This window comes from Suricata suricatta, chromosome 14 (genome assembly GCF_006229205.1).
Source record: "Suricata suricatta isolate VVHF042 chromosome 14, meerkat_22Aug2017_6uvM2_HiC, whole genome shotgun sequence".
NCBI classification, from domain to species: domain Eukaryota; kingdom Metazoa; phylum Chordata; class Mammalia; order Carnivora; family Herpestidae; genus Suricata; species Suricata suricatta.
Genome location: NC_043713.1, coordinates 51,242,756 through 51,268,259, shown reverse-complemented (window position 1 = coordinate 51,268,259; position 25,504 = coordinate 51,242,756). Strand labels below are relative to the sequence as shown.

The following is a 25,504-nucleotide window of genomic DNA, read 5'->3' as shown; positions in this document are numbered from 1 at the left end:
AAGGGTTGTCTACTGACTGATTTTTCTTATCCACAGTCATTTGGAACTGGAACAGATACCTAATAACTTGTAATAGTTTAAGAAACAATTTTATCTTACTTCAATATCAATATTGCTGAAAGGTCCAACTTCTTTTGAAGTACGCTTTTCATTTCCTTTTGGGCCATGAATATAGTAATGATAAATATGCCTAAAATATAGAAATATAACTTTACACTTTTAATTCAATTCAATTCATAAAATTACAGTTCATATAATAAGCTACAAAAAAAATCTGTAACTACTATTTGGCAGTATCTATTAGGTGGTGCCAGCCAAGCACTATACTAAGCTTTCATAAATACAGTGTATCATTTAATGGTAAAAACAATTTGAAATGCAGGTATTGTTACCTCATGTTATAGATAAAGAAACTGGAGTATAAGGAGTTTATATAATTTACCTAAGGTTACAGAACTAGAGTTCAAGAGAGGTGGGCTACAATCCAAGCCTTTCTAACATCAAAAGCCCACATAAATTAAACCTCTAAGAAATACAGTATGAGAACTAGAAGGTAAGAGACTGTAATACTACTTGTCAGGAATGTTCTAGAAAGGACTTAAATATCAGGGAGTACATAGGATTGGATATTTTTAAATTATCTCAATATAAGAATGTTATTCTACAACTCTCTTCTCTCATCTTTTACAGCATTGAAACAATCTCCCCCAACAGTCCTAAAACAAAACTAATGAACTCAACATAATCCCTTTAAAAATAAATTCAGAACTCTTTGCTATTTTAAGTTTTAAGGTTTTGGTGAGATTATTTAGGGCTAAACAGTACTACATTATAATTTACTCTTCAAACAAGTATTTGCAATATTCCTTCCTTTTATTTGTAAAAATTATCCTAGCTACTCTTTAAAATACTGAGATAAAAGGAAATCACTGAAAATCTCAGATCTTTCCTCAGGCATAACAAAAGTGTTACTGTAATCAGCAGTAAATTTACAGCAATACATTAAAAAGTGCTATAAATAGCTTAAAAGAATTTCAAGATGGTTAAAGTAATAGATTATTCTTTGTTAGAGCACGATTATATTCTAATTATGTGTTCTGTGTCCTGAGTTCCTTTGGTTAAAAGAAATTATTACAAAATAGCTAATGAAATATGTACTTCAAGAATAAAAATTCCAAAGTCCTATTTAAAATTCTTAGGTTACAGAGTCAATAAACATCAATACGCAGCAAGAAAAAAGGACTTCTAAAATAATTTTCCCATAAAAGGAAAGATTTTAGGGGCACCCAAGTGGCTCAGTTGGTTGGACATCCAACTTTGGCTCAGGTCATGATCCTGCAGTATGTGGGTTCGAGCTCCATGTTGGGCTCTGCATTGACAGCTCAGAGACTGGAGCCTGCTTCGGATTCTGTGTCTCCCTCTCTCTGCCCCTCCCCTGATCATGCTCTGTCTCTCTCAAAACAGAATAAAACATTAAAAGTATTTAAAAAAAAAATTTGTAACTGTATGCATCTCTCTTCAAAATAAAAAATCGCAAATTAAGTACATAAACTAGTCTTTTGGACAAATATGAAAAAATACTTTTTAACAAATGTCAATTTGTGCATTTATACCCATTTTTGCCATATGCACTAATTCAGACTAATGCAAATTATGGAAATAATCCAGTAAATGGTCCTTACTATGTAACTATAGTGAAAAAACTAAGAACAATTAAATATTCTGATGATTTGGTCTAATGGAATACGTCATATGCCCTAATAGTTTTCCTGGAATAGATATATAACAATCTATTTTCAGTATTATTAGTATATCACATAGGTCAATTTGTGTATTTTTATTTTAATAGACTTCATGCTTTCATTTGATAAACATTCACTTGAGCATCTATTACTTAACAGGAAACACTAGGAATATAGTAGTGCATAAAAAAGATTCCAATGGTGAAGTAATAACAAAAAAAAATACATGGTATGGAAGATTATGATAGGTGCTATAGAGAAGAAACACAAAAAGGGAATATGAAAGTCATAGTGCTGAGTTTGACAAATTCCTGAGTTTACTTTAAATTTTATCACAGGTCTCAAAAGCCTGTCCGTCAAATAATGACCAACATACTTTAAGTGATCAATAATTATTTACAGAATAGAGAACTGTTTTAATGCCAATATCAGAGTACTGGTTAATGTACTGAAGAGAAGAAAATGAGACAGAAGCAAAGCACAAAGCCAAAGAGGCTTTTGATGTATCTGTAATATTTTCTGTCTTAAAAAGGTAGTAACATGTCCTGAATCAAATAATTACTTACGCTAACTGTCTTGTCCAAAGAAGAAAATAATTTTTCAAGTACTGTATGTGTTCTGGTTGTACTCCTGTGATAACCACAGCAGTAAAGCTGTCTTTTTCTTTCTCCTCTAAGATAAGATGATGTAGAAATCTTTCATCATCACTTGTAATGTGAACAGAATCAGATGGCTAGGAGAGTGAATATAAATATAACAGATTAGATACACTTAATTATAATAAACAAATAACATTTACATTGACTTTTAATATAATTCACATGTATAGTTTCATAAACAGGCTTCAAAAAACTTTTGAAGGAAAATGGCCCAATACGAATCAGCTGAATATGTGACAATGCTGTGAGAACAGGATAGCTTTAACATAGATTGCTAAACTGGCATACACACAGGAATACCCTATACCACAATGATAAACCAAATATAGAATCATAAAAGAAAAGGTCAAACAAACAAACAAACAAACAAATACTAAGTTTTAAAATGCTGAAAAAAACTGAGGACACTGACCCTAGGGTGGAATGAATCCTTGCTTGGGATACCTACCACTTAAATTGGTCAGGACAAATGCCCAGCTCTCCATGTTCAAGGAAACTGGGATGCAGCCCGAACCCAGCTGGCTTAGCCCAAAGGCACTGTGTTTAAAAGGGAGTAAAATCATCCTGTGCCCCAGTCCAGTTTCAGAGAGTATCAGAAGGAAAGTGGGGAGGGGGAAAGAATTGGGAGTGTTTGAAGATAAGAATTATAAATGTCTCAATTTTAGTCTATATGTGTTAAAATTACATACATGAGTATACATAAACTGTGTATGTTGCTATATACATAAAAGCTCATAAAGATACACACTGAACTATTTTATCTAGGAAACTGATTTTTTTCCTTTTAATAAGCAGATATTACTACCAAACTTTCTTTAAAAGGGTGCCTGAGTGGCCCAGATTTTGTTAAGCATCCGAGTCTTGGTTTCAACTCAGGTCATGATCTCACAGTTTGAGATCAGGCTCCTTGGTGAATGCGGAACCTGCTTCTTTCCCTCTCTGCCCCTCCTCCACTTGGTCACTTGTGTGCACGCTCCCTCTGTCTGTCTCTGTCTCTCTCTGTCTCTCTCTCTCTCTCAACTAAACATTCAAACCAACCAACCCTCCAAAACCATTCTCATGCATCGTGACACGCTAACTCACTAATATTACAGCTACAATATACAGTATACAAATAACACTTTATACACTTCGAGAGCTTAGTGGATTAGTTTGGGTTTACTAATGATGCAGGTTCATTACCAAATTATTTATCAAGCACCTTCTAAGACCTATGACTCAACAGGGTACGGGGAAGACAGTTAAATAAGACAGTGCCCTTCCTCCCTACAAATTCCAACTGACAGATGAGAAACAAATTATTACAATAAATAAATAAGTAAATAAACAAATAAATAAGTAAGTAAAGATATGAACCATGAGACACAGAATTAAAAAGAGGGTGACATTTTCCCAGCAAAACATTAGAACATTCCAGCCCAATGAGAACATGAAGGATTTGAGAGTATAAGGCAAACAAGGTAGTCTGAAGTATATCTTAAATATATGATGAAAAATAAGGCTGGAAAGGCTGAACAAAGCAGTGAAAATGGATGGAAAAGAGGGTAGATGAAAAACTATTTTAAGTCAGAACTGAATGGCGAATGATTAACAAGGATTACACAATTACTAACTACTTTAGCCCAGCGATACTGTTAAGTGAAAAAGGTAGTTGGGGGAAAAGAAAGAATAAGGAAAGATGTAGATGATAATCTGATTTCAGAGGTACCAAAAGTAAGTTCTTTATGGAACATCTAGGAAGGACATCTAACTGAAATTGGAAATGAGCGTGCCAGATATGATCAGATGGTATTCAGCACTGATTCATCCCATTTTTTGTTGTCCCTTCTTGGGCTGTAGAGAATGGAAAACCAAAAGTCTACTTTTCAGACTCCCTTACATTTTAGGTTGTGGATGCAAATTATGTTTCACCAATTAGATATAATAGCCAAAAATTTATAAGAGGAAAATAACTCAAAGGCCATTTCCTGAGATTCTTGAATGTTTTCTTTTATCATGCAAGGTAATGAAAGACCAATATCCAAGTTCTGGCTTTAAGTGTTAGCACCGATACAGCACGGTAAGAGCCAGAAGGTCTGTGTTTTGGTGCTGGAGCAATTGTGGCAGCAACATCTTTCCAACATTTGGATCACAGATAAGGCAGAGTGTTTCTAAATTCCAGATCCAGGGGTGGTTCTTCAGCTACATGATTACAGAAGATGTTACAGCACCGCTTGGAGGTCACTTCAGGGTATCCCAGTATCTTCCTATGAGGCTCAGCCAAGAGCCCATTCCTAGCCTTCCAAAACTCATGCAAACATCAAATTCCTTTTATTAAATCCTTTTCTGTTTGAAGTGCCTAGAATGATTTGTTTCCTCAATGGAGCCCAGCCTGACTCAATGTCTCAATCTTAAGAGAAAAGTCTTGACAAAGATTTAAGAACTGTTGGACTTAAGTGGCATATAGATTGCCCCCTAGAAAAAGCAAGACTCCTGGATGTAGCTCAAGAGCCACCAAATATATACATATTTTAATAAATGTGTATAAGAGTTGGAGAAGCCAAAAAGTAGGATGGAAAAGATTTTCCAGAAAATGAAAAGGACCAAGGGCCTCCTAGTACTCATGAAACCTATGTTGGGACAAATTAAGCACAAATCACAGGAAAAAGGGCAGAAATAATGACCCAAGAGACATTAGTTCTATCTAAGCTTTATCATACCTATATCACTTATATTCGGAACTCCTATTTTTCACCAATTTTAACATTGCAAATAATATTTCCACAAATATACTTTACAGAGCTTTGTGATGGTAACATAAGATGACAAAGATAAGATGAAATAAGATATAAATTGTATATAACAAATGCAACAAATTTAAAAAGAGAAAAAGTGGGATGAGCAAAATGAAATTTCCTAGACAAGGGAAATGTTATACAGAAAATAAAAGTGGCTTGTTAAGTATTAAAAACAATTCAGCCCATAAATAAAGGTATTATTTTCACCTGTCAAATTGCCAGCATTTTGCTGCCTTCCCCTCCACTGCACTTCTTAAAAATAAGGAAATTATCAGATAGGCACTTCTACATACTGTTTTGGGGAGTGTATTTGATGTGGGTTGAACCTTTAAGAAAAGTGATTTTGTAATACACACCATGAACATTTAAAAAGTTTAAATTCGCTGTCACAGCTATTAAAATTCTAATAATCTGTATGAATAAAGAACTACTTTGGGCAAAATGTTATGCAAAGACATTCATGGTAGTGTACTTATAATAAAATCTTTTAAATACAGTAAATGCTCAACAGAATATTTCAATTATAATACATTCAGACAAAACACTGTGAAGGTATTAAAAATGGGTGTGTACTAGGGCGCCTAAGTGGTTCAGTGGGTTAAGCATCCAACTTTGGCTCAAGTCATGATCTCACAGTTCCTGGGTTTGAACCTCGCATCAGGCTCTGTGCTGACAGCTTCGAGCCTGGAGCCTACCTCTCTCTCTGCCCCCCCCTTCCACTCACACACTGTCTCTTTCTCTCTCTCAAAATGAATAAACATTAAAAAGATAATATTAATAAAAGAGTGTATGCACCAAAATATTTTTACAAAATGAAGAAATACTAAAAATATTTTTTAAATGTGGGCTCAAAAATGTAAATATATATTAAAAAAGTAAATATATGTAGGAGATTAAGAGTATACTTCCCCAATTCAAGATGCCAATAAGGTTTTTATTTTTAATTCGTGTTATTAACATACAGTGTTATATTAGTTTCAAGTAAGTGTACTCTTATCTTGATGAGCAATGAGTAATATATGGAATTGTTGAATCACTATATTGTACACATGAAACTAATATACAACACTGTATAACACTGGAATTAAAATTTAAAAATACTAAAAAGCAAAAAAGACAACAAACCTGTAGCCATATAATAAAATTTAAAAGTTAGATTAGAAATTCAACTAGATTTATTTTTCTTGAAATTTGAGGTAATTTTTATTTATATTTTCCTGTAAATTTTTTATAACTTGTTTTAGAATAAGAAAAGAATTTAAGAAGCTCAAAATTACTTTAAAATAAAGATTTTAAAACAATTCTAAAATGTTTCAACTGGAGAAAAGTTGAGTAATACAATAAATACTATGTATTCAGCACCAAGACTCAAATTCATTAATATTCTGCTCATTAAAATTAGTATATGAGTGCAAATTTCTAATAAAAATAAATCACTCATTTATTTCTCTGGAGCTCCAATTTCCTAAACACCAGTTATCCTATACTGTAACTATTTTCTACTCTAATTTTGAAATTGCTAGAAAAAAATATTTAAAAAATCAATTTCAGTGTAAGCAAAAAAGTTTATAATCATATGATCAATTTCCAAGGAAGTTTACTCAGCTTCATGAGACAACTAGTTGCCTTGAAGATTTCCAGTCTGAGAAAGCATGTGAATGGTCACTTTTGCTATTCACAAGCCAAAAGGAAAAAGAATGAAAATTAAGTAATGGAATTTGAAAATTCCATACCTTCAAGTTTTTAAAGCAACAGCTAAGTATCTTAGCTAGAAATTGAAAAAATGTTCTTATCATCTGTCCAATGTAACAACTTCATAAATAATGAGTAAAATGCATCATACCTTTCTGTTTCTAATATATCCACTATATATTGCCTCTTTATTCTTCTCCTTCTTCTCAAAATCTTCTTTTGAAAGCACAAGTTCATGAACATCTTGGGAATCCGCAGGTTTGCTTATCATCTATTAAATATTAAAGACTACTTTAAATATTCCTAAAAGTTAAACTAATTAATATATTTACAAAGAATCAACCTCAAAGTATTTTTAACCAACTCTCATTTAAGAGAAATCTTTTTACTTACTCTGGCTGATTGTCCAACAAAGAAAACAGCCTGCTTGCCTCCAACACCAAAATAGGAAATATCACTATTTAAACTGCGTGGCACTGGTACTGGACGAACATATCCTGAATGATCACTAAAATAAAACATTAATGCAGTGATCTTAAACAAGCTACTTAGATGCCAAAGGAAATTGTTAAAGCACTTTTATTAAGTGTTAGTAAAATGATCTCCAAGCTAGACAACACCCCTATTCAAGGTAAAAAAAATTGGAGTCCGAAGTCGAGATATAGTCAGTGGTTCTCAAAATGTATTCCTCAGATCAGCTATATCAGCAACACCTGGAAACTCAAGAAATGAACCTTCTTGGGCCCATCCTACTAAATCATAAACTCTGTTAGTAAACAAGACTAAATAAGTATCTGTATCCATATATATCCTACTTCCCCTAGAACTGTCTCTTCAATATTGTTTACTGTTTCTCAACTTATAAGAATATTCTCTGAATAATGGGAATTATAGCAAAGACATCCTTATTTTCTAGTAACATGACAAAATAACCTCTTATGGTACCATAACAACACTCTGGAGAGTAAGCATCCCTGGTTTCACAAAATATAGGCAAGGTCTCGAGGGACACCATTTTCCAATATCAGATATAAACAGAACTGGGGATGAGGCTAAAACCTCTATTACACTCAGTGGAAAAGCTAAAGATCAGATATGTCATAGTTAGAGAACACAAAGATAATATTCGAAGAACTTATCCATAAGAAATAAAGAAAGAAAAGGAACAGAAAATATCAAAGTAGGTATAAAAGACATGAGGGAGACGATAGGAAACTACTTCACTATACTACAAGTGTAGTTCTAGAAAGAGGAAAAAATGAAAAAGGCTACAAATAATGTCTAACAAAAACTGGGGACTACAGAACACAGGGAGAGATTGTAAAGTAATTCAAATTTTTAACTATAAGGAAACTAAGGTCTGAAGATCTAATCACTATCACACTATTGTGTGCATAACTGAAATCTGCTAAGAGAGTAAAATTTAAAAATGCTCTTCTCACATTAAAAAAAAAAATAAAATAAAATGACTAAAGGGGGAAAAAAAAGCTCTTCTCTGTCTTTTAATTGAGGTTTTAGACCAATTACATTACTGTCATTTCGGTATGTTTTGATTTAAACTTAACCATTTTTGTTATTTTTTTCTTTATGGGTTTTTTTTGTTCTGTTTTTTTTTCTTCTGCCTTATTTTAAAAGAAAAAGAAAGAAATATGTAAGGTGATGAATGTATGAATTAAGTAGAGGGAAAGACTCTTGTTTAAAGGAAAATAACCAGGGGCACCTGAAAGGCTTAGTCAGTTAAGCATACGGCTCCTGGTCATGATCTCACAGTTCATTGACGGAACACCACTTCAGGTGCTGTGCTGAAAGCACAGAGCCTGCCTGGGATTCTCTCCCTCCCTCTCTGCTCCTTCCCACAGATGCATGTTCTCTCTCTCTCTCTCAAAACAAATAAACTTTAAAAAATAAAAATAAAAGAAAATTACCAGAATACAGTTCAATATTTAATACAGACCAATAGAAAATTTGTAAAAACAAAAGATCAAGTGAGTAAATGGCATGGGGGCACGTGGGTAGCTCAGCTGGTTAAACATCCAACTTCAGCTCAAGTAATGTTGTGGTCCACAAATTTGAGCCCCATGTTGGGCTCTATGCTGACAGATCAGAGCCTGGAGCCTGCTTCGGATTCTGTGTCTCCCTCCCTCTCTCTGCCTCTCCCTGCTCACACACACTCTCTCTATATATATATATCCCTCTCTCTCTCAAAATAATAAACACTTAAAAAATGTTAAGATAGTAAATGGCATAGGTATTCCTGCTGTGATGTACTAATACTGTAAATAAAGTAGTGTATTATTACTTGATGTAGACTGTGATAAAGATACATACTTTGAATCCTAAAATTATCAATAGAACAGATTAACAAATAATAAGCCAACAAAGTAAATAAAATAGAATTACACAGACACACACAAAATACTCATTTTAAAATAAGGCAGAAGACAAAAGAAAAACAGGAACAAAAAAAACAATAAAAAAATAAATAACAAAGACATGTGAGTTTAAATCAAAACATACCAATAATCACAGTAATGTGACTGGTCTAAAACCTCAATTAAAAGGCAGAGATTGTGAAATGTTAAGACACAACTATATGCTACCTTAAAGCAACTTTTTTTTTTTCCTGGAGACTCTATAAAGTGAAAATAGGTTAAAAAGTTGGGGAAAAAGTTACCATATTAACAGAAACATAAAGAAAGCCAGAGTAGCTAGAGTAACATCAAAGTTGATAAAGAGTATGACCAGGGAATGAAGCAATTAAAAAAAAAAAAGCAATGAAACAAATACATGTGTAAAGAAAATAGGCCACTCTCCTCCTCCTAAGGTTTTTTTTTAATTGATTTTTTTTTAATGTTTAATTTTGAGAGAGAGGCAGACAAACAGACCACAAGCGTGAGCAGAGAAGGGACACAGGGAGAGTGAGACACAATCAGAAGCAGGCTCCAGACTCTGAGCTGTCAGCACAGAGCCTAAAGAGCTCAAACTCAAGAACTGTAAGATCATGACCTGAGTCGAAGCTGGATGCCCAACCAACTGAGCTACCCAGGCGCCCTCCTCTTGAGTTTTAAAATTATATTAGACTGCTGAAATCAAAATAACACTATTTAATATGGTTCTCAATGTATATAGAGGTAAAACTTAAGAAAATAAACTATAAATGGGAGAGAGTGAGGGGACTCAAAAATAATTTGGTAAAATTTCTACAATTCACTTCAAGTGGTAAAATATCCTTACTAGTACAATCTAGTGTTATGCATGTATACAGTATTCCCCAGAATAATCACTAAAAAAAGAAATTAACCAAAAATATAGTCAAAATCATTTTATAAAAATAGCAAAATACAGAATAGTAATAAAATGTCAAATAACCCTTAAAAAGGCCAGAAAAATAAAATAGAAAAGACATGACATTTCTTCAGTTCTAACATATTTATCAAAAACTACAGTAAATATGACAATACAAATACACTAAAAATGGGCAGAGTGAATAAAAAAATGATCCAACTATATACTGTCTATAGGAATTTCACTTCAAATATAATGATAAGGTAGGTTAAAATAAAACGGATAAGAAAACACATACCAGGAAAACATGAATGAAAAGAAAGCTAAAGAATATCACATGAAATATGGTTCAGACCAAGAAAATTATCAGGGACAGAGTAGCATTACATAATGATACGAGGATCCACTTACCAGGAATGTGTAACAATTCTAACTGTGTATACACAAAATAACACAAGTTCAAAATACATAAAGCAAAAATTAAAAAGTGAAAAAGAAACACACCTGCAAATAAGTGTGGGCTTTGAATATTCCAACAAGGGCATAAAACCATATACCAGCAAGGATATAAAAACCAGCAAAGATATAAAAGAACTAAACAATACCATCAATGAATAGAATCAAACTGACATTTACATAACACTCCTCCCAACAATAGCAGAATACATATTCTTTTCAAGGACACAGAAAATTCCCCAAAATAGATCATACTCTGGAGCACAAAACAAATTTCAACAAATCTAAATACAGCATATATAGAGTATTTCCTCTGACCATAATAAAATCAAACTAGACATCATAGAAAGAGTTTAATTATTTTAAGGACATGGAAATTCAACAACACATTCCTAAAACAATCTATGAATCAAAGATCAAGATGCAAAGGAAATAAAAAATACACCAAATTATGGGAAAATGAATAGATAACATTATCAACGCTTGTGGGATGTAGTGAAAGTTCTTAAAATAAAATTTATAGCACAAAATAATCATCTTAGAAAAGTCTCAATCATCTAAGATTCCACACCTCAAAATACCAGCGGGAAAAAACAAAAAAGCAAGAAGGACATAAATAAAGAGCAGAAATCAAAGACATTGAAAAAAATTTTTTTAACTTATCAAAGTACACATTATTTCTTTGAAAACATTACCAATAACTATATATTAATAAACTTGAAAATTAAAGAAACAGACTAATTACTATCAGTAAGTAAAATGTAACTATCAAAACTAAGTCAATAATAGCCTAAATATTCTTATAACTATATTTAAAAAATCAAAGCAATAGGAAAAAAAATTCCTCCCACCAAAAACCTAACAGCCTCAAATGGCTTCCTATGTGAGTTTCAAAACTCAAACTTCCAAAAAACCAAAACCAAAAACAAACAATAAAAACCCCTCAAATTTATATAAGTGATGAAGTTTAAATAAACACAATCACTCCAGAAAACAATTTACTACCTTGTGCACTGGAACTTTTATCTTTATAACCCACAAATTCCCTTCTCAGTATCTAAGAACTTATGTAGATTTGGACTAGCAAACATATACAACATTACACATACACATAAACACTTATAAGTAAGACACTAATGCTCATAATGCTAAATGTGGCAGGGGGAGCCATAGGCCCACTGACTGGAGACTGGATAAATACAGTGCAATTTTAAGTATACACTAAAGACTATTACACAGTTATGAAAAAGAAAAAACTATAGACCCTCACAAAAAATGAAATCTTAGTAAGCTAATATTAAGTGAAGATACAAGTCCCTTATAGAACAACATATAGTATGACTATCCTTCGTAGCATCAAAAAACAAGCAAAGTTAGATTTTTTACAAATAAGGAAATAAGGGGGCACCTGGATGGCTCAGTTGGTTAAGCATCTCAGTTGGTTAATATCGACTCAGATCATGAGCTTACAGTTTCATTTGTGAGATCAAGCCCTGTGTTGCACAAGGCAAAGCCTGCTTGAGACTCTCTTTCCTTCTCTTTGTCCCTTCCCCACCTCAAAATAAAAAAACATTAAAAATAAATAAATAAATAATGAGGGGCACCTGGGTGGCTCAGCCAGTTAAGCATCCAACTTCAGCTCAGATCATGATCAAACAATTTGTGGGTTTGAGCCGCACTCCAGGCTCTGTGCTAACAGCTCAAGCTTGGAGCCTGCTTCCAATTCTCTCTTCCCCCTCCACCCTGTCCCTCTCCTGCTCACGCTCTGTCTCTGTCTCAAAACTAATTAAATGTTAAAAACATTTTTTAAATAAAAAACAAAATAAAAACACTTAAAATATAAGGAAATAAGAAAAACAATTCAAGGGGCACCTGAGTGGTTCAGTGAGTTAAGCAACCAGCTTTAGCTCAGGTCATGATCTCATGATTCGTGGGTTCAAGCCCTGTGTCGGGCTCTGTGCTAACAGCTCAGAGCCTGGAGCCTGCTTCGAATTCTCCCCCTCTCTCTGACCCTCCCCTGCTGTCTCTCAAAAATAAACATTTAAAAACTTTTTAAAAAAAAAAAAAGGAAAAACAATTCAAGATAGTTAACTTTGATAGGGAGAAACAGAACAAGGGAGGACCCCAAAGATGTAAGTTATAAAACTGTGCTACTTATTGGTTTGGGTGGTAAATTCTGGTTATTTGGCTTATTAAATTTTTCAATAAATAAACCTTAAAAATACAATGCCTGAATTGATAAATTGTTCTAAACCAAAAACTATAATTAATCAAATTCTATTAACCTAATATATATCAAGAAAAATAAAAAGTAGGGGCACCTGGGTGGTTCATTTGGTTAGGTAACTGACTCTTGATATTGGCTCAGGTTATGATTCCAGGGTTGGAGATCAAGCCCCCCTACCCAAAAGTAAATGAGTTCTAAAACTTTAATTACTATGGCAATGCTTCTAGGAAACAAACTGAAAATCACCCAATACTATCTTAAAATATATATGGGAAGTATACAAAAGATTAAAGAGAAAGGAGCTCAGAGATACTGATTCAAAACTAAGGAATTCTAGTCACTGACAGTAAATGGACACAATCACCAGGAAATAAGTCTACTTTTCAACCCAAACCATATGCAAATCTAACTAGGCAAAACCCCATCATAGCAAATAAGGTTAAGAATACAACTGACCTGGAGCACCTGGGGCTCACTCGGTAAAGCATTCGATTTCAGCACAGGTCAAGATCTCACTGCTCCTGGGTTTGAGCCCTGCATTGGGCTCTGTGCTGACAGTTCAGAGCCTGGAGCCTGTCTTGGATTCTGTGTCTCTCTCTCTCTGTCTGTCTGTCTGTCTCTCTCTCTCTCTCTGCTCCTCCCCTGCTCGCTTGCTCTCTCAAATACAAAACATAAAAAAAAAAATTTTTTTAAAAGAACATCTAGATTCCAGACTTGTGTAAGTAAGTCCAGAAAATTTCCTTTACCCATACTCAAGGGCTTTTTAAATATCCCTTCATGAAGTAATAGAGAAAAATAAACTAAGACCCTACAAAAAATTTTGCATTAAAGAAGCAGTCCTCTAGAGAATTTAGAAAGTTACCTCCCTCAGGAATAATATATCACAGTCCAAAAGAATTCTAAAAAACATCTCATTCATTTTCTTGATACAGTGTAAAAGGACACTGTTATATTTTTTGAAACACTACTGAATTTATTAGAAGAAACAAAATCTGCAAGGAAACAAATCACAAAAAGTGATGAAAACAACAAAAAGGAACAAGAAAGAATAAAATTAGTAAAAGAAATTAAAATAATATAAGTGGTTGCCAGGAGATAGGGTAGAGTGACTACATACATATATTTATATCTGCCTTGAATCTAAGGGAATAACCCCAAAATAATGAAAACTTTACCTCCAATAAAACTGATAAATGGGCACAGATCCCTATTACAGCTTCTGGAATAAATCTGTGCAACACAATGAAAATAACCCAAGTAAAGTAGGATGCCTAAAGGTTAATCATTCTCTGATTTCAAATTACATAAATATCACAAAGTAAATGAAAGTTCATCTAAATTTGCAGAAAAATACTTAAGACAAAGGAACTTTTTCTTAAGGAAGATTAGGGAAAATTCTGTTGAGGGTCTATTTCTACAACCTAAAACATGGCATGGGAAGTGAGCTACGTGACATACTATTTAAAAAAAAGAAAAAAAAGGCTCCCTAAATTGAGGACCTTTCAGTTGCTGAGCAAGTTTAAAGTACAAGAGGTAGTGCTGATCCAACCCACATCTGGATTATGACCATCCATAAATAATGTTCTAGGTATCTAATTTAACTTCTTTGTTAAAAATATTTTTTTAAAACTTTTTTTTATGAGAAAGCACATGCACTAGTGGGGGGCAGGCAGCGAGAGATGGAGCACTAACAGGAGAGGGAGAGAGAGAGAGAAAGATGATCCGAAGAGATCTCTACACTGACAGCTGAGAGTCCTATGAGGGGCTTACACTCAAGAACCATGAGATCATGACCTGAGCCGAAGTCAAGCACTTAACCAACTGAGCCACCCAGGTGCCCCTCTTTTTTTTTTTTTAATGTTTATTTATTTTTGAGAGACAGAGCACCAGCAGGGGCAAGAAGACTCAGAATCTGAAGCAGGCTTCACCCAGGCTCTGAGCTGTCAGCAAAAAGCATGATGCAAGACTCAAACATACAAACTGCTAGATCATGACCTGAGCTGAAGTTGGCACTCAACCAAGTCACCTAGGCACCCCAAATTTAACTTCTAAAGCAATGATTATAATAATGTCTGAGTGATGAACAAATTTTCTAGGTTCATGTAATGTTCTACATGTTATTAGAGGTTTGAATTACACAGGTGAATATATTTGTCAAAAATCAGTCAACAGAGTGATCACTTCCATAATGGTAGAGTAAGGACCTATGAAAACTCATTCACTGATAAAAGCAATGAGAACATCTGCAAACATTGTCAAAAATCAACATTCTCAGAACTCTAAGTATTAACCAAAGGCTTGGAACAATCCAAGGAGTGTTTATTCAAGACACACAGCTGAATCTCAGAACAGTGAGCTCTGTGATGTTTTATCATGCTCCATCCCACTTCCCCTCTCACCAGCTCCACAGAAGGCTTGGAAACTAAGCCCTACAATCACAGTGAAAACCATCCACACAGGAGTCAGTGGAATAAGTTTGAGTTCCCTCAAAGCCCTTTCCCATAGAACTGCCATTATTAGATTTGTCTGACAGTTCCCAAGGAAGCTCTGCTCACAAGATTTGCCTTTATTTGACCAAATTAAACCTGCTCACTGTTAAACACACTTTTCCCTCAGTCATTTGTCAAAAACCATCAGTGGCAACTGTTATGATCACAGCCTAGGAACACAATGAAAACAACTAGAAGGAAATGAGAATCTGGCCAAAGACTTACAAGGAAAAAAAGCTGGAGAATGAGAAGTCCATAGTGGTTTTTAAAAGCTTCAACACATTCATGAGAATAGAGGAGAAAGGCACACTCATGTGCAGGGCTACTATACACATAAAGGAAGCATTCCGAGGGCCCTAAGCTTTCATTTCTGGTTGACTTTGAGGTTCTGTGCAAACAAGAAGTAAAGACTAAGACAGAGTTTTAAACTTCCTACCAGAGCATTAAAAACATACTCCAATCCCAATGTTCACAGCAGCACTTTCAACAATAGCCAAATCATGGAAAGAGCTTATTTGTGCATCAACTGATGAATGGATCAAGAAGATGTGGTTTCTATATACAATGGAATACTACATGGCAATGAGAAAGAATGAAATCTGGCCACTTGTAGCAAAGTGGATGGACCTCGAGGGTGTCATGCTAAGCAAAATATTAGTCAGGCAGAGAAGGACAGATACTCTGTTTTCACTCATAGATCTAACAGGAGAAACTTAACAGAAGACCATGGGGAGGGGAATGGGAGGGAGGCAAATCATGAGAGACTCTTGAATACTGAGAACAAACAGAGCTGATGAGGGTGGGGGAGAGGGGAAGGTGGGTAATGAACATGAAGAAGGGCCCCTGTTGGGATTAGCACTGAGTGTTATATGGAAACCAACCTGACAATGAAGTATAAAAGAAAAAAAAACACATACACAAAAATGCAAAAAGTATCTGATGGCAAAAGCTCAGAACACTTAATGGTTCCAGACATTTAAGGAAATGTCCAATCATTAGGTGACCATTAACCTAGGTAGAGTAGGTAGAGCCTGCAGTGGCAACACAAGATAAAGAATACTGACTCTACAGAATTAGTTTAGAGGGGTAACTATACAACTAACAACAAAAAACAGAATAAAAAAACAAGCCCTGGGGAGAGGGATCAATCTGATTTCCAGAGATGCCACACTATATTATTTACAATATCTTATTCTCAACAAAAATTATAAGCTGGAGCATCTGTGTGGCTCAGTAGGTTGGGGAGCCGACTTTGGTTCACGTCATGATCTCACAGTTCCTGAGTGTGAGGCATGCATTGGACTCTGGGCTGACAGCTCAGCGCATGGAGCCTGCTTTGGATTCTGTATCTCCTCTTCTCTCTCTTGCTCCTCTCTTTACAGTGTGTGTGTGTGTGTGTGTGTGTGTGTGTGTGTGTGTCTCTCTCTCTCTCAAAAATAACAAACATTTAAAAAAAATTTTTTTAGCACCTAAGGAGATTAGAAAGGGAGCAGCAAGGGCACCCCAAACCCAGCAAAAGAAGAGAAATAATAAAGATCAGGGCAGAATTAAACAAGATAGAATCCACAAAAACAACTGAACAGATCAATGAATCCAAGATTGGTTTTTCAAAAAAATAAAATTGATAAACCTCTAGCTAGGCTCCTAAGGAAAGAGAGAACACTCAAATAGACAAAATCATGAAGGAAAATGGATCTATTACAACAGATCCCTCAGAAATACAAGCAATTATCAGCAATTACTATGAAAAATTACTATGAAAAATTATATGTCAACAAACTGGACAATCTAGAAGAAATGGCCAAGTTCCTAACTGCACATGCACTACCAAAATTCAAAGGGGAAGAGAGAGAAAAATCTGAAAAGGCCCAACACCAATGAAGATATCGAATCAGTTATCAAAAATCTCCCAACAAATAAAAGCACAGGGTCAGATGGATTCCCAGGGGAATTCTACCAGACATTTAAAGCAGAGTTAACACCCATCCTTCTCGTTAGTCCAAAAAACAGAAATGGAAGGAAGACTTCCAGACTCATTCTACAAAGCACATATCACTTTGATTCCTAAGCCAGAGACTCAACAAAAAAAGAGAACTACAGGCTAATATCCTTAATGAACACAGATACAAAAATACTCAACAAGATACTAGCAAATCGAATTCAACAGCATATAAAAAGAATTACCCATTATGATCAAGTGGAATTCATTCCTGGGTTACAAGGCTGGTTCAGTATTTGCAAATCCATCAATGTGATACATCACATTAACAAAAGAAAAGAAAAAAACCCTATGATTCTGTCGATAGATACAGAAAAAGCATTTGACAATATACAACATCCCTTCTTAATAAAAACCCTTGAGAAAGTTGGGATAGAAGGAACTCACTTAAACATCATAAAAGCCATTTACAAAAAGCCCACAGCTAATGTTATCTTCAATGGGGAAAAACTTAGAGCTTTCCCCCTGAAATCAGGGACACGACAGGGATGTCCACTCTCATCACTGTTGTTTAACATAGTGTGGGAAGTCCTAGCATCAGCAATCAGACAACAAAAGGAAATAAAAGGCATCAGAATCAGCAAAGAAGAAGTCAAACTTTCACTTTTCCCAGATGACATGATACTCTACATGGAAAACCCAATCGACTCCACCAGAAGCTTTATAGAACTGATCAATGAATTCAGTAATGTTGCAGGGTACAAAATCAATGTACAGAAATCGGTTGCATTCTTATACACCAAAAATGAAGCAACAGAAAGAGAAATCAAAAAACTGATTCCATTCACAATTGCACAAAAAACCATAAAATACCCAGGAATAAATCTAATCAAAGATGTAAAAGACCTGTATGCTGAAAACTATAGAAGACTTATGAAGGAAATTGAAGAAGACACAAAGAAATGGAAAAACATTCCGTGCTCATGGATCAGAAGAATAAACATTGTGAAAATGTCATTATTAGCCAAAGCAATTCACACGTTCAATGCAATCCCCATCAAAGTTGCACCAGCATTCTTCTCAAAGTTAGAACAAACTATCTTAAAATTCATATGGAACCACAAAAAACCTCCAATAGCCAAAGTAATACTAAAGAAGGCAACCAAAACGGGAGGCATCACAATCCCAGACTTTAGCATCTACTACAAAGCTGTCATCATCAAGACAGTATGGTACTGACACAAAAACAGACACATAGACCAATGGAATAAAATAGGGAACCCAGAACTGGGCCCACAAATGTACAGCCAATTAATCTTTGACAAAACAGGAAAGAGTATCCAATGGGAAAAAAGACAGCCTTTTCAACAGGTGGTGTTGGGAGAGCTGGACAACAACATGTAGAAGAATGAAACTACACTACTTTCTTACACCATTCACAAAAATACACTCAAAATGGATAAAGGACCTGAACTGTGAGACAGGAAACCATCAAAACCCTAGAGGAGAAAGCAGGAAATAGCCTCTTTGACCTCAATTGCAGCAATTTCCTCCTCGACACATCCCCAAAGGCAAGGAAATCAAGAACAAAAATGAACTATTGGGACCTCATCAATATATTTCTGCACTGCCAAGGAAACGATAAAAAAAAATAGACAACCGACAGAATGGGAAAAGATAGTGGCAAATGGCATATCATATAAAGGGCTAGTATCCAAAATCTACAAGGAACTCACTAAACTCCATACCCAAAAAACAAATACTCCAGTGAAGAAATGGGCAGAAGACATGAACAGACACTTTTCCAAAGAGGACATCCAGATGGCCAATAGGCACATGAAACAATGCTCAGCATCACTCATCATCAGGGAAATACAAATCAAAACCACACTGAGATACCACCTCACACAGGTGAGAGTGGCTAAAATGAACAAATCAAGAGACTATAGATGCTGGTGATGGTGCGGAGACGGGCACCCTCCGACCCTGTTGGTAGGAATGTAAACTGGTGTAGCTGCTCTGGAAAACAGTATGGAGGTTCCTCAAAAATCTATCAATAGAACTTCCCTATGACCCAGCAATAGCACTGCTAGGAATTTACCCAAGGATACAGAAGTGCTGATGCATAGGATATACATGTACCCCAATGTTCACAGCAGCACTGTCAACAACAGCCAAATCATGGAAAGAGCCTAAATGTCCATCACCTGTTGAACATTTATATACACAGACACACAATGGAGTATTACATGACAATGAGAAAGAATGAAATATGGCCATCTGTAGCAAAGTGGATGGACTCAAGAGGGTCATGCTAAGCGAAATAAGTCAGGTGGAGAAGGACAGATACTGTATGTTTGCACTCATAGGTCTAACAGGAGAAATCTAACAGAGGACCAGGAGAGGAAGGGGGAAAGAAGAGTTGGAGAGAGAGAGGGACACAAATCATGAGAGACTACTGAGAACAAACCAAGGGGAGTTGGAAGGGGAGGGGATTGATGGTCATGGAGGGGGGGCACTTGTGGGGAGATGCACTGGGTGTTATATGGAAACCAATTTGACAATATACTATTATTAAAAAAAAGAAATGCAAAAAAAATTTTTTTTAAGAAAAAAACTTATAAGCCATGCCAAAAATTATTAAAGTACAGTCCACACACAGGAAAAATAGCAGTAAGAAGAAACTGTCTCAGAGAAAGCCCAGACATTTGACTTACTGGACAAAGATTTAAATCAGCTATTTTATTTTATTTCTTAAGTGTCTATTTATTTGGGGGGAGTGGGGTAGAGAGAAAGGCAGAGAGAGAATCCCAAGTAGGCTCTGCAGTGCCAGCACAGAACCCAATGCAGCGCTTGATCTCATGAACCATGAGACCATGACCTGAGCCAAAACTAAGAGTAGGATGCTTCACCAACTGAGCCACCCAGGAACCCCTAAATCAGCTATTTTAAAATGCATTTCATAAACAGAAATCATGAAGTAAATAGTGAAGTATGAGAACAGTGTTTCACCACATTAAGAACAACAGAAGCAGAAATTATGTTTTAAAAAGAACCAAATAAAAGTTCTCCAATTTTAAAAAATTCAGGTAAGTGGCTCACTAGCAGATCTGAGTTGGCAGAACAAAGAATTAGTGAACTTAAAGGCAGGTCAAGTGAAAAGTACTTGAGGAACAAAAAGAAAGTAGAATAAAGAAAAATGAAAACGATTTCAGAGACCTTTAGGCCACATCAAGCATATCAATATATGGATAACAGAAGCCACAGGAGAGAAGAGAACGATCTGAAGAAATAATGGCCAAATACTTCCACAAATGTGATGAAAAACACTAATCTACAAGTCCAAGAAGTTTAACAAACACCAAGTAGAAGGAACTCAAGGAACTCAAAAGACCCAAACTTAGACATATCAGTATAAAACTATTAAAAGCCAGGAAAAAAAATCTGGAAAGCAGACAAAGAGAAGAGATTAGTCACACACAAGGGATACTCAATAAGATTAACAGCTGATTCTTCAGCAGAAACTATGGAACCAAAGACAGTAGGCTAACATATTCAAAGCATTAAAAGAAAAAAGCTATCAACTTTCAAAAATGAAGGAAAGGTTAAGACAGTCCCAGATAAACAAAAACTGAGGGAATCTGTTACTAGTAGATCTGTCCAAAATAGTTACTAAAGACAATTCTTATCTGATTTAAAAGATAACTGCATAAAACTGTAACTATAAAACTATGTTGATGCAGCTATGATGTATAAAAATGTCATTTATATAAAAATAACAAAAAGGAATGGGAGAGGAAAAACCATATAGAAGCAAATTTTTGTATATTCTGGACAGTAAACTGTTTTGAATCCAAACTGGATTGTAAGATGTTAATTGTAATCCGTATAGAAACAACTAAAAATTAGACTAACAACTACTGAAAGCATATTAGTTATGCCAAAACTGAGGGAGAGAGGTGAGGGGACATACAAGTGATTATAATGGGTAAAGAATTTTTTGGAGTGATAAAAATGTTCTGGACTTAGTGGTGATGATGCACAACTTTGTGACTATACTCAAAACTACTGAACTGTAAACTTTAATATGGTGAATTTTATGGCATATGGATATAGAACCATAAAAAATAAAGAAATTCAATGAAAAACTTAAGACAGATCTGAGCATTTCACTGTATGTAAATTTTACCTCAAAAGAAACAAAGACTCTAGTTAATGGTATGAATGCTTTAAGCATTAGGAAAAAGTTTACAGATACCTGTAATTTATTTTGAATTAAATTTTCAAAGCCTGAACTGAAGATTAGTAGGATAGATAGATCAGTGGGGAAGTAACTGTCAATGGTAGAAACTACATATGAATACATGGAATATCTCTGTAGAATTTCAGCTTTTCTGTATGAAAATGTTCACAAACTGCTGAGGAAAAGAACAGTGCTAAGGAAACACTCAGAATCCAGGCTGTGAACATTTCTACAACTAGCCTGAACTCCACAAAAAAACTAGTATTGTTAAAGATATGCATGTGAAAAATTACTGTAGAATAAAGAAAAACCGACACATAACAAAGGGGGAAAATGTGAATATGAACATTATATATTTTGAATCAATGATAAATTTCTTGGGTATGATAATGGTATTATTTTGAGAATGTCCTTGTGAAGGAGATATATGCTACAGTATTTAATAGTGAGGTGTCATGAAGAATATAACTTTTTTTTTTTTTAAATTTTTTTCTTTAATGTTTTTATTTATTTTTGATACAGAGAGAGACAGAGCATGAGAGGGGAAGAGGCAGAGAGAGAAAGACACAGAACCGGAAGCAGGCTGCAGGCTCCAGGCTCTGAGCCAGCCATCAGCACAGAGCCCGACGCGGGGCTCGAACCCACGAACGTGAGGATCTGACCTGAGCCGAAGTCAGAGGCTTAACCGACTGAGCCACCCAGGCGCCCCAGAATATAACTTCTTAAATGATTTAGGAAGGGAATGTGAGTATGCAGAAGATAACAAATGTGACTGTTAACAGTAAATAAATCTAGGTGAAGAATACATGTTACTACTGCTCTTTCAATCTGTTAGCTTTAACTGTTTCAAAATAAAAAGGGTTGAAGGAGGAGTACCAATGTTGAGCAGAAGTTATAAAGAATTTTGGCAAATAAGAACTCACCTCATCTCTCTATTCTCCCCTTCATATGCTATGCCCTAACCACACTTGACTCCTTGCTCTTTTGCAAACAAAACAAGCTGAATAATTACAGGGTCTTTGTCTTTGCTGGTATTCTTTCTACTTGGAATACTCTTGCCCCAGATCTTCATTTGGCTGTTTTCTTCTAATCATTCAAACCTCAACTCAAATGTAATCTCAAAGAGGCCCTCTTACCTAACAACTTTAACTTAAGAGATGCCCATCAGGCTCTAACATATCACTTGATAGTTTCTTTTCTTTTCTTTTAATGTTTATTCATTTATTTTGAGAGAGAACAAGAGTGAACAAGGGAGAAACAGAGAGAGACTGAGAGACAGAATCCCAAGCAGGTTCTGTGCTCAGCCTGGAGCCCAATGTAGCACTCTATCCCACTCCCACGCCTACCCCCAACCCCCATGCACAGTATTTCTTAACAGCAACAACCCATGACTGGAATGCTTATATATTTTTTATGTGTTTACTTCTGTTTCTCTCTCTACAACATAAGCTACAGGCCAAGAGTCAGCTGTATACTTTTAGGCTATCCTTTTTTTCCCCCCCATAGCCTGTATCCTAGGAAGCTAGTAAAAACTAAACTGGAAATAAAGCAACTGATAATCTTTTTCTATAGGAGCAGAAGCTAGGGGATTGAGGGGGAGCATCTGATGTTAACAGTAAACAGTGGGTGGGTCAAGTGATCGATATTAGATGCAAACTATGAGTATATAACAGCTACAACAACTGATTGTTTACTGATATCTAAAATGGTAGGACCAAAACAAGCAACAGTTAGCTCTCTATCAAAAATTAAAATTTCCCAGGGTGCCTGGGTGGCTCCGTTTGTTGAGCTCTTGATTTCAGCTCAGGTCATGATCTCATGGTTCATGAGATCGAGTCCCACATCATCCTCCACACTGAGCAGGGAGCCTTCTTGGGATTCTCTCTCTCCCTACCAGTCGAACTCTCTAAATAAATAAATAAACAATTTTTAAAAAGTTAAAATTTCCCTAAAACTTGAGTAAAGTTTAAAAGTTTACAATGTGCTAAGACCTACAGAAAAATTAAGATTCCATGTTCCATAAATCAAGGTAAGATTTAATCAACACTGTAGTTTCTACTTCCCTCTACTCTTCCATTTGATTTAAATGACATTTTTCTAAACTTTTTTTGCCCAATATACTATTTGTTCTCCTTTCCCTTCTACCTAAGTATTTCTACTGCATGCTAAATTCTATCCTTAGGCTATAAAAGACAGCAGTCTTTGCCTTCTCTGTGGATATTTTATAAATCCTTGAAATGATATGTACTCATGAATATAATGAAAAAGAACGTTGTACAAAAGTCTAAGGCTAACAATAAGAAAGTAGTAACTAAAATGATAGCTTATAGTGTTCTACTTACTGATTGCTTACCATAAGCCAAGCTCTTTCCTAAGGATTTTACAGTGTACTAACTGACTTGCTTTTCACAAAACCTCATGAGGTATTATTCACATTTTACAAATATGTAAACTGAAACCCAAAGAAATAAAGTACTTTGACCAATGTCCTATAACTATTAAGAAATAAATTCAAACCAAGCCAAATGGCTTCTGAGACTTTCTTCACTATACTTCCTCTAACAATGATACCATCTGTAGAAATTTGATAAAAATTCTATGGGTGCTTAAATTTCAGAAACAAGAAGGTAAAAGTGCTAACTGTATCAATTCTTAACACTTAAGAATAATTGCTAAATTTGACTGATTCTCCTTGACATAACAAAAAGCAAAAACCAGGACATGAACAAATATTACTTAAGAATAGGAAGACGACTAAGAAGAATACCAACAGATTCTTCCCAAGTGTGCTACCTGAAGTACACAACATAGCTGAAAATATCAAAAGACTTGTGGGTCATAGTTCTTACTAAAATTCAGTTAATATCCCAAAGACCTAAATCTTTATATCCCTGACAACTTCTGGTAGATTTTGTTTCCCCTTTAACGTTCTCATTCAGGGTATTTTCTACAAGCATATTCTGATACAAAACTCTTGACTAGAGTCTACTCCCTAACAGCTGTGAATGTTTTATTAAGCAGAACCCTGAAAGCAGAGCCAACAGTAAACTCAACAGAACTAAATGTGGTTCATTAGACACTCTGCAAGTCACATCAGGTGCTTTCTAAAGCCTAGTTTAAAACCAACCTATTGCTCTAGAGACCACAGAGCTCTCATCAAAGTTTAGTAAGGAAAGGGGGAAAGGTCCAAAGTACTTAATGTATCATAATAACTTCTATACATCTTAGAAAAAGCAAAAATAATTCTTCAGTGGAAAGGCAAAATACATGTAATTTTGACTACTTCTAAGTATTGATAATAAAAACTCAATAACATAAAAATCTAAGTATATATGCTGATGATATACATGCTGATAATGTCAAAACTTCTGATGTTCCACATTTACCTAAAGAAATATTAGAGTTCCTATGTTTATTAAAATTCCCAGCTGCCCATCAAAAAAGTAAGGTTTTCTAACCTTTCAAAGTCACCTTGCCTTGTAAATTTTGACAACCTATACACGGCCCAGTTGTTAAGCTGTTTAGAGGTCATTCCTCTTCCATTATCTATTACTGCAACGGCAGGTTTTCCTTGTGTTTCATCAAAAAGCTATGGGATAAGTTCACAAAGACAGGAAAAGTCAAATCAATATCAAAAATATAAAAAGTAAACATTAAAGAAATAATTCAATGGGCTCACTCATACATTGCTGGTTGAAGTATAAATGTATTACAACTTTCTAAAAGGTACTTCAGCTATATAAATCAAAGGCCTTAGAATTCTTGTGTCCTTTAATCCAGAAATTACATTTCTCAGAAATGGAATTAGAATTAGAGAATTAGAGATGTGTACAAAGACCTATAAAGATGTTCATCATGCCAGCACTGCTTATAATGGCAAAAATACAGGAAAAAACCTAAATGTTCAACAACAGATTACATAGTTTATTATATAGCCAATAAATGAAACTGTTGCAATGCAATATTATACTGCAGAATATTCATGATATGACAAA

General features: G+C 34.9%; 1 protein-coding gene across 1 annotated transcript in view; it reads right to left on the bottom strand.

The window, feature by feature from the left end:
* The window catches only part of SMCHD1 (structural maintenance of chromosomes flexible hinge domain containing 1), a 150,052-nt gene that overhangs the window by 110,620 nt on the left and 13,928 nt on the right, over positions 1-25,504 (bottom strand). Inside the window, exons 5-9 of the mRNA XM_029922155.1 lie at positions 24,968-25,098; positions 7,264-7,378; positions 7,022-7,141; positions 2,309-2,475; positions 100-190 (exon numbers count right to left, since the gene is read on the bottom strand). Coding sequence (XP_029778015.1) covers positions 100-190; positions 2,309-2,475; positions 7,022-7,141; positions 7,264-7,378; positions 24,968-25,098 — 624 coding nt within the window. The remainder of the gene's footprint in view (positions 1-99; positions 191-2,308; positions 2,476-7,021; positions 7,142-7,263; positions 7,379-24,967; positions 25,099-25,504) is intronic.